We start from the raw sequence: 13107 nt of genomic DNA on the forward strand, positions 1-13107 counted from the left end.
ACAAACATCCTTGGCTCCATTCAGCTAAGCAGGCTAACATTGGCGTGTTTTGTGCTAACACTTTGTAGAAACACAATTTAGGTAAATGATTTATTCTCCCAAGCGAGGACGAAGCACTATTACATCACCAATAAATGCACCAGATCATAAATTTGAATAGTATGGAGGCGTGTTAATTGACAGCTTTAGTTATCGGTTAGTAAAGAATTTAATAGGGTTACATTAGGCAGCTAGGTAGCTGATGCTAATGTCATGTATGCCAGCAGTGCCCTCATCAGCACACTCATCAGGCAAAGTGATGGTACTGCATGGTTTTCAATGTCTGGGTTCTCTGGAGGTCTAGACTAGTGGACCACCTCAGCATGTAAACACATGTTACCTGCGCTCTCTGTGTGCTATGGGATGTTGCTGCCGGGTGATGAAGGTGCTCCCCCACACCGGGCTGCTGTGACTGTTCCTCATCCAGCCCACCGGGGGCGCCGGAGGGTACGCGGCGCTGCTGAAGCCGTGCTCCGACTCTGTCTCCGTCGCTAAAGACGACGCCGAACTGCCCATCGCCACGATGACCGAACTGCCAGAAACAGCACGTGCACTACGGTCAGGTGTTCTCAAACCTCTCCTCAACCAGTCCAGATCCAGCAGTCTCCATTTCATACATACATCACTGGCCTCAACAGCATAGCCTCCACTGACCACTCAGACTGCTGGACACATCTGTCAGATTGCCGGACCGAACCCTCAGACTGCCGGACTGACCCCTCAGACTGCCGGAGTACCTCTCAAAATGCTGGACTGACCCCTCAGACTGCCGAACTGACCCCTCAGACTGCCGAACTGACCCCTCAGACTGCTGGACACTCAGGGAGCCTGACCAACCCCACGAACAACCTGACTGACCTCTCAGACTACTAGAAAGACCGCTCAGACTGCTGAATAGACCCCTCTAACTGCCTGACAGACCACTTAGACTGCCGGACAGACCACTAAGACTGCCGGACAGACCACTAAGACTTCTGGACAGACCACTAAAACTGCCGGACAGACCCCTCTAACTACCTGACAGACCACTTAGACTGTCGGACAGACCACTTAGACTGCTGGACAGACCACTAAGACTGCTGGACAGACCCCTCTAATTACCTGACAGACCACTCAGACTGCTGGACAGACATCTAAGACTGCTGGATAGACCAACTGCCTGACTGACCACTCAGACAGCCAGACTTATCACTCAGACTGAAGGACAGACCCCTCAGGCTGACAGAGCGACTGCCTGTGGGTCACTCCTCCGTCCACTCCGGTCCACTCTCTCCCCCCCTCCTCGTAAGAGACGGTATTCCCAGAATGCCGTTCGGCTGATGCTGCCTCCTCTCTCTGGCCCACTTTTGCGCTCCAAATTAGCCTCCGACCCCCTCCGCTGCGCGCGCCTGCGTCCCCTCTCCGCCCGTGTCTCTCGTGCAGTGTATGACGCGCCGGTGTGCGCGAGGCTCCTCTCGGTGCCGCAGCTGCTGTGGAGATTAGCCTCCGTGTAGTGTGTGCGCGCGTTTGTGTTTAGCATTAGCCCCGCTAGCACTGCGGGAAGAAGGAGCCTCCTCGCGCTCCTCGGAAAACAGATCTCGTGCAGCCTCGCTCTCCGAGCCAAACGAAGGACGAATATAAACCGGCGGGTTTTCCCTGGCGCGTGTGCGCGCGCGATAATATCCCTACAGATTCCCAGAGCCTCCTGCAGAGGAAGATGCGTGCGCGTGCCCGTCCGTCCTTTCGCTTTGCACGAGATGCCGCTTATCCTCCGTCGCGAGCTCCAGCCAAAAAATGCGTCCTGCATGCGGGTCTCGCGCGCTTGAGGGGGGGAGAGAGAGCGTTCCCCCCCACCTCTTCTTCTCTATAAGGTCTCTCTCTCTCTCTCTCTCTCACCACTCTCTCTCTCTCTCTCTCACCACTCTCTCTCTCTCTCTCTCACCACTCTCTCTCTCTCCCTGATGCTGCTCTGCTTTCGCGAGGATTACTGCGAGTCAGCAGTGCGCATGCGCAGCAGCTCGAGGTTCCAGGCAGCGGAGAACAGGGCTCTGTTGAAGAATCCTGTCTGACTGAGAGACTGAAGGGAACCAGTGCTGCTGTTTTATGAATACACACATATATACATATATACACATATATACACACACAAACATACATTAATACACACACACACACACTATATATATTACACACACACACACACATATATATATACATATGTGTGTGATAAATTCTGTCGTTTCATTATGTGATATATATATATATATATATATATATATATATATATATATATATATATTTATATATATATATATAATCTATATGTACTGTTCCCAGCTGATCAGATACTCAACAACTCTTGATGGAAGCTGAACATTTAGAGAGTTAACAAATAACACACAACAAACAACACTCTACTGTACAGATTCAGAGAGGAAACCCAGCATTCAGCCAACACTCTCAGAATGATCATATTAACAATATAGAGCTTTTTAAATGAAACAGTAGAAGCCATGTCGCCCCCTACACTTCCTGTAGTGAACATTATAGAGTGCTTTTGTCAGTGGTCAGAAAGCGCTTTAAAGGCTAACTTTGTTCTTCCTTATTTGGTAGTTCGTACTGTAAAATCATCATATATATATATATATATATATATATATATATATATATATACATATACATACATACATACATACATGTATATATACACACACAAATATATTCTGAACCCTGAACACGTTTAGTCACTAAAGCCGTTCTTATCCATTATCAGGGCGTTGCAAGTTCACATTTTATAGCAGAAACGGTCATACGCCAGCGCTGTTCTCCAGCAGAACCTGATAAATCCATTCAGCCAATCAGCATGCAATATTCAGGTCAAGTGATGCAGCACTGCCAGCTGTTTTAGGCAGAATCTGAAACGGCTCCCTTCTCCCTACATAGTTTCAGCTCTTTACCTGCTTGTTAAAGAATGTTTTATACTGCATTTAAAAGAAACCTGTATCCATTAAATGGCTTTAACTCTGAAACATGAAATGACCTTTGGAATTATCTGCTTTTGCCATAAAACAAAACATAAAAAAAACAAAACAAATTTTTGGGTTTTGCAGAAATTGCATCTGCATATTATTTGTCATGTATACATTACTTGACAGGAGAATATCACCAAGTTACAGTCTAAACAATACAAAGGATTAGGTTCTAAACCCAAAGGCCAAACACTGACTTTGTGGTGGGCTGAGGGCCAAAAAAGGCAAAATAAAGCATAAATTAGGAACATCGGCAGGTTTCAAACTGATTTTTTTTAAATGTATTTGTTCAAAATTCTACTGTATTCTTACTAAAATCCTTAAAAAATACAACTTTTAATTACAAAATAAGGTTTTAATGAGTTCCATATATTATGAGAATATGTTGTCCTCTCTCTGGGTGAGGGGGGTGGTGTTAGGCTAAGTTTCTGGTGGGCCATGTCAAACGTCCTGATGGGCCAATAGCTCCACCCTAAAGAGTTAAAAACACGGCACGTTTTTAAAAAAGATTACGAGACCGTCGCGACTGACTTCAGCACATCTTACAGCCGCAGACAGCTCGTTATCGGACATTCAAATCGTCCAACTTGACAGCCATCAGCCATCTGTCAGTGATTCACGATACTATCAGCCGGCTGAAGCTGTATCAGTGAAACCCAGAGGAGGTCCGAGGTCAGCGATTTATGGATGGCACTCCTACAGATGTGATGAAATGATAAAATTCCCGAAAACATGAACTGATACGCATGTAAATGTCACGGCAGTTATTCCAGTAACGCTGTGAGGAAATACCACAACCACCCCGACTGGTCTGACAACAGCTGACACACAAACACACACCTGCTCAGGAGTGAACAGCTGCTGAGTGACCGCTGTGCACAGACTCTCTCTCTCTCTCTCTTTCCCTCTCTCTCTCTCGTTCCCTCTCTCTCTCTTTCCCTCTCTCTCTCTTTCCTTCTCTCTCTCTTTCCCTCTCCCTCTCCCTCTCTCTCTCTCTTTCCCTCTCTTTCCCTCTCTCTCTCTCTCTCCCTCTCTCTCCCTCTCTCTCCCTCTCTTTCTCTCTCTCCTTTCTGACTGTGTGGCAGGTGTTGAGTAACAGGTGATACTGAACATACAAGAGAGAGAAACTGAAGAGAGAGAAAAGAGCGGAAAAGACAGAGAACTAGAATGAGTCAGAGAAAGTAAGAAAGAAGGAAAAAGAGACAGAATGAGAAAGAGAGAGAGAGAAAAGAGAGAGAAAAAGAGAGAAAAGGAAAGGGAGAAAGAGACAGCAGGAGTGAGAAATAGAGAGAGAGAGAAAGAAAGCAAGAGGGAGAGAGAAAATAAGGAAAAAGAGAAAGAATGGAAATGAGAGAGAGAAAAGAGAAAGAGAGAGAAAGCTAAAAAAAAGAAAGGGAGAAAGAGAGAGTAGGAATGAGAAAGAGAGAGATACAGAGAGAGAGAGCAAGAACGAGAGAGAAACTGAAAAGAGAGAGAGAAAAGGAGGAAGGAGAAAGAACTGGAATGAGACAGAAAGAGACAGAGTAAGAAAGAAGGAAAAAGAGAGAAAGAGAGAGGGAAAAGAGGGAAAAAGAGGGGGCGGAGGGAGAGAGTAAGAATGAGGAAGAGGGAAGGAAAAAGGGAAAGAGAAACTGTACGATGACGGGCAGCAGCGTGTGATCACTGCAGCACACACTCAGTATCTGATTCAGTCACCTGTTACTCAGCAACACCTGACAGAGAGAGAGAGAGAGAGGCACAGAGAGAGAGAGAGAGAGAGAGAGAGAGAGAGAAAGAGAACAGAGAGAGAGAGAGAGAGAGAGAAAGAGAACAGAGAGAGAGAGAGAGAGAGCACAGAGAGAGAGAGAGCACAGAGAGAGAGAGATAGAGGGAGAGAAAGAAAACACAGAGAGAGAGAGAGTGACAGAGAGAGACAGAGAGAGGGAGAGAACAGAGAGAGACAGAGTGAGAGAGGGGGGGGAGAGACAGAGAGAGGGAGAGAAAGAGAGAGAAAGAAAACAGAGAGAGAGAGAGAGAGAGAAAGAGAACACAGAGAGAGAGAGACAGAGAGAGAGAGAGACAGAGAGAGAGACAGAGAGAGAGACAGAGAGAGAGAGAGAACAGAGAGAGACAGAGACAGAGAGAGAGAGAGAGAGAGAGAGACAGAGAGAGAGAGAGAGACAGAGAGAGAGACAGAGAGAGAGAGAACAGAGAGAGAGACAGAGAGAGAGAGAACAGAGAGAGACAGAGACAGAGACAGAGAGAGAGAGAGAGAGAGGGAGAGAAAAGAGAAGCGTGGTTGAATAGAGGTGTGTAACACGGGTGTAACGACACACATTCAGGATTAGATTCTATTTCTGATGCTGTCAGTGTTTGGAGAGTTCTTGACTCCACAGAGCCCTAATTCTGTTCTGCACAGGTCACGCTGACTCTGATAAATAAAGGTTCTCCAGTAGAACCGTTCTAGCTCCTGCTGCGCCGCCCTCTAACAAAAATAAACCACAAAAATCACAACCACTACCTTTTATAAGCTCTGCAGAAAAAAGCCCAGTCTTCTGAGAGAGAGTGTGAATACGGTAGGGCTGGACAATATGATGATAATTATCCATATCGAGATAAATTCCACCAGAATGTGTCAAAATCCATCTTATTTTTATCTCATGAACCCTGTATTTTACAGATCACACAAAAAACAAAGTAAATGTAATTAAAAGCTTGTCATGAACTTACAATGTACACATTTATACTAAAGTTGACATCAAAATCCAACATACATCAGTACGAGCATAAAAATTCCATCACAATACATCGTATTTTTGACATGTGACCGCTGCATTTTCGAGATAATGGCCATAATATCCAGTTGGGTAATGGAAGGGTTGTTCACTAATGTTTTAGCCAAGTCAAATAATGTGTGATTACTTGTAAATTTATCATTTTATGTCCCCTTAGACGTCTCTGAAGCTTTTCTGGGAGACTGTGCAGTTTGCAGTGGTCACTCCAACCAGGTGAAATTGAAACTACAGAAAGACAGGAAAGTTACGACCATAAACCTCTCGAGAAGCGCAGACTTATAACTGTAGGTTCATAATCACTGCTCAAAAAAGCCCAGTTATTACTGCTGCGTTCATAAAATCCAGCTGATGAACTGCCAGCTGAACATCTCTGGCTGCTGCTAACAGACTAACAGGTTTACGCTCTCTATTCTCTTTATAACTGGCTGAGTAAGTTAGCAGAGAGCTAAACGGCTAGCAGGCTAACGCTCCGATGATAAAGGACTCAGAGTTCAAGCCTTGACAGAAAGACTCAGGCCTAACCTAAAAACTGGGACACACAAAGTAAAGCATACGTTATTAAAAGCCTTTTACGAGCTCAAAATGTCTTTATTTAAACTAGAGCTGACAGCAAAATCCACACAGCGCTGAGCTAACCACGCTAGCTTGGCGCTAACATACCATTAAACTCCTACATAAAGCATTGCTATGTATTTGCACTAACTTACGGTTTTATGCCAGTACTGACAGCAGCACAAGCATATCGCTGCTGTTGGAACAAAACCCTGTATCTTCATTTTTGTTTTTTAGTTTTTTACATAATATAAAAATGCCTGTTTCTCTTTACATTGTGTGTCAATTTCATGATGAATGGACCGAAACAAACAGCCCAAAATGACCTGGAAAAAAGTCTGGTTCCACTGACTTACATTAAAAGTAAATTAGATTCCTTCCTTCTTCCTTCCTGTGTAAAGTTACCATTTTGGAAATATGAGATTTTGTTCCGACAACAGCGAAATGCATATAGTACAAACATGCTTGTATAACAATAATTATCAATAAATGATCGATAAATTCCATCACGATATATCATAATCCACCTTATTTGCGCCATAGGACAGCTGCATTTTCGAGATTATGGCTAAAATATCTGGTTGGGAAACAGAATTATTGTTCATTACAGTTTTAGCCAAGATAAATAACGTGTGATTACATGTAAAAGTCACTGGTTTATGTCCTGTTTAATGTCCCTGAAGCGTTTCTGGGAGATTTGCGGCGTTCCCTACAGCCCAGTGAAACTACAACTACAGCAAGAACAGGACAGTTCAGAACTTCAGAGGACGTATGAACGTAGCTTCATTATCACTGCTTGAAAAAGCCCAGTTACTGTTGAAAAAGTTGTTATTGTTGAAGTCCACGTACATAAAATCCAACTACACGATGAACTGCCAGCTGAACGTCACTGTTCGCTCCTAACAGACTCTCTTCAACTGGTTTACACGGTATATTCTCTTTATTACTGGATATTCTGCCCTCACGACAACAGGCTGAGCAGGTAGCAGAAAGCTAACCAGCTAACAGGCTAATGCTACAATAATTAAAAGTCCAATCCTTCACAGAAAGACTTAAAAACGCGACACACAAAGCCAAATGTTATGAAAAGCCTGCTGCAAGCATAAAATGTCTGTATTTAAACTGGACCTGACATTAAAAGTCAACAAAATGCTGAGCTAACCCCGCTAGCTTAGTGCTAACATACTGTATGAGGAGCAATATCTTAGCACTGGCTAAAAACAAAGAAAATAAACAAAGTAATAGATTTCTTCATGACAAATCGCTATGTAACGGCACTGGTTTAGGGTTTCAGCTTCTACTTCAGAGTGTTAACAAAATGGAAAAGTTTTATTAGCTTATTAGCATAAGTAATCGGTGTAGCTGTAAACAGGATCCTCTGACTAAAGCGCTTCTCTCATACAGGGTCAGATTTCTGTTGAAAAACCGATCAGCACAAAAGCATTTAACCAACCCGACAGTAAAGATTACTTACACTTTTATCTATTCCAACATTTCTATTGTGTTAGGATGTTATTATTTATCTGTCGGAACAAAACCTTGTATCTCCATTTTTGTCGTTTTTCAGTTTTTTGACATAATTTGAAAATGCCTGTTGGTCTTTACACTGTATGTAAGTTTCATGATGAATGGACCAAAACAGACGACCCAAAATGACTTGGAAAAAATTCTGGTTCAATTGACTTACATTAAAAATAAAGTAGGTTTTTCCTTCTGTTGTAAAGTTATCAAATCGGAGATACAATGCTTTGATCCGACAGCAGTGATATACAGACTTCACAAGAAGTTCTATCCAGAAACTACTCAAAGTATCACAGGACGCAGGAATAAAGTGGACAGGCTTTTCTGAGTTGTAGATGTCGTCAGTACTTCTAGAAAACGGACTAACTGCACCATTAGTCCTGTTTACCTGGATGTAGTGAAGTGCAGTGTGGGAAATGTTCAATGAAACTCATGCATAATTTTCTGATAGTATTTTTCTTAAAGGTGGCACTACTGGCTATTCCAACTGTACACCGATCAGACATAACATTATGACCACCTTCTTGTTTCTACACTCATTGTCCATTTTATCAGCTCCACTTACTATATAGGTGCACTTTGTAGTTCTACAATTACAGTTCAGTGGTTAGGACCCCCATGGACCCAATGGTCTGTAATTGGACAGAGCTGATAAAATGGACAGTAAGTGTAGAAACAAGGAGGTGGTCATAATGTTATGCCTGATCATTGTATGTCTACGTATTTAGAGTCGGTGTATATATTTCTTTTTTCTTATACACACACACACACACACACACACATACACATACACATATATATATATAAACTGAAATGTCACAAACACATTCTTACATCTCCGTCATGCTATGAAATGCTGTGTGCGTTGCTAAGTACACGCCCTGCTGAGAATAAATAACCATGGAAACCATTAAACGTGTCTGCTCGTTCCTGGTGGTTTTGTAATGTGTTCTGTGTTTTAGTTAATGGCTTAACAGCTGTTCTGATTCCAGATGCATTTGATGGTTTTATGATTTTGTGAGAACTACACACTTTAAAAAGATGGTGCTTCAAGGGTTCCTTAGTAAAGGCAATGGTTCTATTTAGAATTATGTGTTCTACACAGAACCACTTCATGCCTAATTGGTTCTTTGCATGGCGAAATGGTTCTTGAGATTGATGGAGAATGTGTTGTAATGGGTTCTATGTAGGACCTTATTGAAAAGGGTTCTATATAGCACCAAAAAGGCTTCGTCTATTGTTACAAGCTGGCATTGTAACAATAGCAGAACGCTTTTTCATGCTATACAGAGCCGTATACAAATAAATGGAAAGAACCATTTAAGCATGCAAATGGAATTAATATAGAAATATATATTGTTCTAAACAGAACCACTGCCTTTACTAAAGAACCCTTGAAGAACCATCTTTAAGTGTGTAGGATAACTATACCAGCTGATGTTAGCTAGACCCAGAAACAACAATGTCGGCACATAGTGGAATCATACGAAGAGTCCTCATTAGTACCTAGTGTTGTACCGGTTAGCTCTGTTAGCTCATCTGAAGAGGCAGCTTCCGCTACTCACACATCACAGAAACCTACCACTATTTTTCAATAATAAAACACGTTTTCGAATGCATTTCTCTGCATGCTCCCAGATTTTTGTGCTACACAAAACCAAATTTTCCCATTTTTTTACAAAAAGAAAGTGTTTGATGTAGTGTGTAAACATAGGGTTCGAGTATAGTTTACACCTCAGTCCATACAGTCCGAATCAGTCTGGACTGATTTTAGAATGAAGCATAATACAGGGCAGCCTATCAGAGCAGAGACCATTTACATACGTCTCTCTTGAAGGCTCAGTAACAGAAACAGTCTATTTAATTCTAAAGGATAGAGAAACATTGTAAAATGGTCAAGTAGAAATTAATTACGTCAGTTATTGGTACATGAACCAAAGTCCAGTCAGATTATCCAGGACGGACGTTAATTCCGGAAGGAGGGATGAGCATTCCGACTAATTTTGATATCTGAGTGTTCGTATGAGCTCCTGAACTGACATTCGGTTCATTTAAAACAGCGACAACAAAAGCAAAACAAAAATTGGACTAAATTGGACTAAACTACTGTAGACTGACTATTTAAAGAGGCTGCATTTTAGCTCAGTAATCAGATTTCTCAGTGCATGTAAACTCTTACTCTGATTTCTTTCAGATTTCTCAGTCTGAGCATGTGTGAAAACAGATGGTGGTACTGGAAATAAGCGAGCAGCTGATTTTCTGCAGTTATCGGATTATTAAGTGCTTGTAAACACACTCAGTGTTGGACGGTGATGGAGATTTAATAATTTCTACACAAGGTTTTTTCTCATCAGCAGACAACATGACCACCTAACATCAGCCAGAGCGGCTAACGTTTAGTCTAGTTAGCAATAAAACTGCGCTTTCTCAATCTCAGCCATGGCAACGCATAAACAAATACGAGGAATACAGTCACACTTTACAGGCCTGTTAAACAGTAAAACTATCGTTTCCCTGAATCGTAAGCCTGTAGATTTTCCTTGTCTTCCAGCAATGAAACGTAATGAATATGCGAATAGTGATTTCAGCACTCACATACTGGTTAAAGGACAATTTCACTCATTTCCTCAAAATTCCCCATAACTCATTGTGAGAGATGTAAACAGAGTGATTCAGAGTGGTTTGGTGTGAAATAGCCCAGATGTCTTTACAGTGGTGGTGACAGGAACCAGGGGTCGCCATGACTACAACACAGATATAGACATTTTATTTACTATCCAGAACCACCAGTGAACCTACACGAGTCTTCTGAGCTTATATGGAATGATGATGATGAAAATAGTGGAAAATCTGAAATAATACGTTTTCTTTGGGGACTATTTTGCCTCACAGCGCCCTGCATGTATCCCTCCACCATGAATGGAGTTCTCAAAAGTTCTCTAAAACTATCATAAAACAGTGTCTCAGTCATCAGGCAGTGAATTCATAACCATTTCATGTAGGAACTTTCTGTGAGGAGCTTTTAGAGGTGGACGTCTGGTTCCTATCACCACCACTGTGAACAGTTCTGACTCTGTAAGATTCTCTAGAACGGAGTGTTTCACACCAAACCACTCTGAACCACTCTGTTTACATCTTAACCATTCATGTAGGAAGTTTTGAAAAATGGGTGGAATTCCCCTGGCACCCTTGCCCACATCCCTAGCCAGGTGTGCCAGGTGTGAAAGGTGTGAAAGGTGTGAAAGGGGCGTGTACAGTTCCATTTTCACATTTGATTCCTCAAAGCTGTGCTGAAATCAGTACACCCTTCCGGACTGAGGGGGGACTCTCAGTGTGTTCAGAACCAGCACCGGCCTTTGGGTCTTTAAACTCCACCTTAAGTCAACTTTAATGGGCCTAAAGTGCAGCGCGCGCGCGCGCACACACACACACACACACACACACACACACACACACACACACACACACACACAGGACGAGTAAACACCAACGTGTAAATAAAGTTCAGTTCCGCTTTTGATTGGAATTGTCCGTTCCACCTTAAATGGGGCAGCAGTTACACTCTCAGCCTCAGGCGCCAGAATGTAACTGCTGCCCCATTTAAGGTGGAACGTAGAAGTCCAATCAGAAGCCAACTCCAGCTTCATCTCTCCTCTAAACACAAAACAGAGTCTCTTCTCCTTTTCTCTCTTTCTCTTCCCTTCCCTCCTCTTCCCTCTCTCCTCCTCTCTTTCCCTTTCTGTTTATGGGTGGTAAAGCTGGTGAACTTACCCGGATGAGGGCTCTGTTGTCTCGGTTAACTTTTACAGCCGCGATACAAAATAGCCAACTTATTCGTGCGCGTCCTCGCGAGCGGGGCGATCAAACAGCTCCTCATCTCGCCGCGCGCCCTCCTCTCCGCCCGTACATGGCACCGCGCGCCGGTCTCAGTGCGTTAAAGTGCAGTTTTAGTCTTTTTCTCTCCCTCCGTTTCTCTCCCTCCCTCCGCTCCTGCTCTCCGGGCTGCTCTCCGAACACTGCATTAATCCCGTACGCTACCTCAAACAGCCCCAGGAAGGAAGCACGGCAGCGAGGGAGGGAGGGGCGCGCTCCAATCCGCACACTCCTCCACTACCTAGGGCCCTAAGTAGAACGCTACTCTGGAGCGTGTTTTTTGCATTTACATGATTGTGTGTGTTTACACCATAAAACTGTACACGCTTAAAAAAGGTTCTGTTTAGAACCGTGAGTTCTATATAGAACCGTTTGCATGCTTAACGGTTGCCTGCATGATGAAATGGTTCATACATAGTATACGGTTCTACCAAGTACCAAAATGGGTTCCTTTGCTGATGTCAAGCTTGTAGCAATAGAAGAACCCTTATTGGGACTACATAGAACCATTTTCAAACAGGTTCTATACAGAACCATTTGCACGCTTAAATAGTTATTTGCATGTTGTAATGGTACTTCAGATTGATGGAGAACGTGTTGTATATGGTTCTATGCAGAACCTTTTTGAAAATGTGTTCTACATAGTACCAAAAGTGTGTTCTGTATACCACCAAGAAGGGTTCTGTGATTGTTATGATGTCAAGCCTGTAACAATAAAGGAACTCTTTTTGGTGCTATATAGAACCATTTTCAAACAGGTTATATACAGAACCATTTGCATGTTTGAATGGTTCTTTGCATAGTGGAATGGTTCTTCAGATTGTTCGGCTCATTTAAATATGTAAATAAGGTTCTAAACTGTATGTGTTCTCTAAATTTAACCGTCTCGATCAGAAATATAAACGACTACAAAGCGTGTCGGGTGGATAATGTCACTGTAGCGCATCCTGCTCTCTTAAAAAAGATGGTTCTTCAAGGGTTCTTTAGTAAAGGGAATGGTCCTACCCTGCTAGAAAAAACCAGCAAAGAACAGCAACACCAACAAAACCAGCATGTGTTAAGTTCCGTAATGCTGGTATTGTGGTCAACCAGTATGACCATGCTGGGGTGACCCGCAAAACCGGCACCAGACCAGCATAAACCAGCATGGAACGCTCGCTGGTCTGTAATGTTTTTTTGTTTTTTTTCAGCAGAGTATTTAGAACCAAGAGATAGACATAGAACCATTTACATGTTTAATGGTTCTCTGCATGGTGAAATGGTTCCTTAGATGGAGAATGTGTTGTATATGGTTCTATAATAGCACAAAATAGGTTCTGCCACTCTTACAAGCTTGACAT

At 42.8% G+C, this 13107-nt stretch overlaps 1 protein-coding gene across 2 annotated transcripts in view; it reads right to left on the reverse strand.

Annotated features, from left to right (window-relative positions):
* capn15 (calpain 15) overlaps positions 1–11951 on the reverse strand; it is a 54210-nt gene extending 42259 nt beyond the window's left edge. The window contains exon 1 of one of the 2 annotated variants that reach the window (XM_036580623.1): positions 11666–11951. Coding sequence is in view for 1 of the 2 variants with exons in the window: in XM_036580615.1 (XP_036436508.1) it covers positions 380–654 (275 nt within the window). In the remaining variant the exon portion in view is untranslated. Of the gene's footprint in view, positions 1–379; positions 698–11665 lie in introns of those variants that run through there. The other variant, XM_036580615.1, reaches the window with a different exon arrangement.
* Between the last annotated feature and the right edge of the window lie 1156 nt (positions 11952–13107).

The sequence above is a fragment of the Colossoma macropomum genome, unplaced genomic scaffold (assembly GCF_904425465.1).
Source record: "Colossoma macropomum unplaced genomic scaffold, Colossoma_macropomum, whole genome shotgun sequence".
In the NCBI taxonomy this organism is placed as follows: domain Eukaryota; kingdom Metazoa; phylum Chordata; class Actinopteri; order Characiformes; family Serrasalmidae; genus Colossoma; species Colossoma macropomum.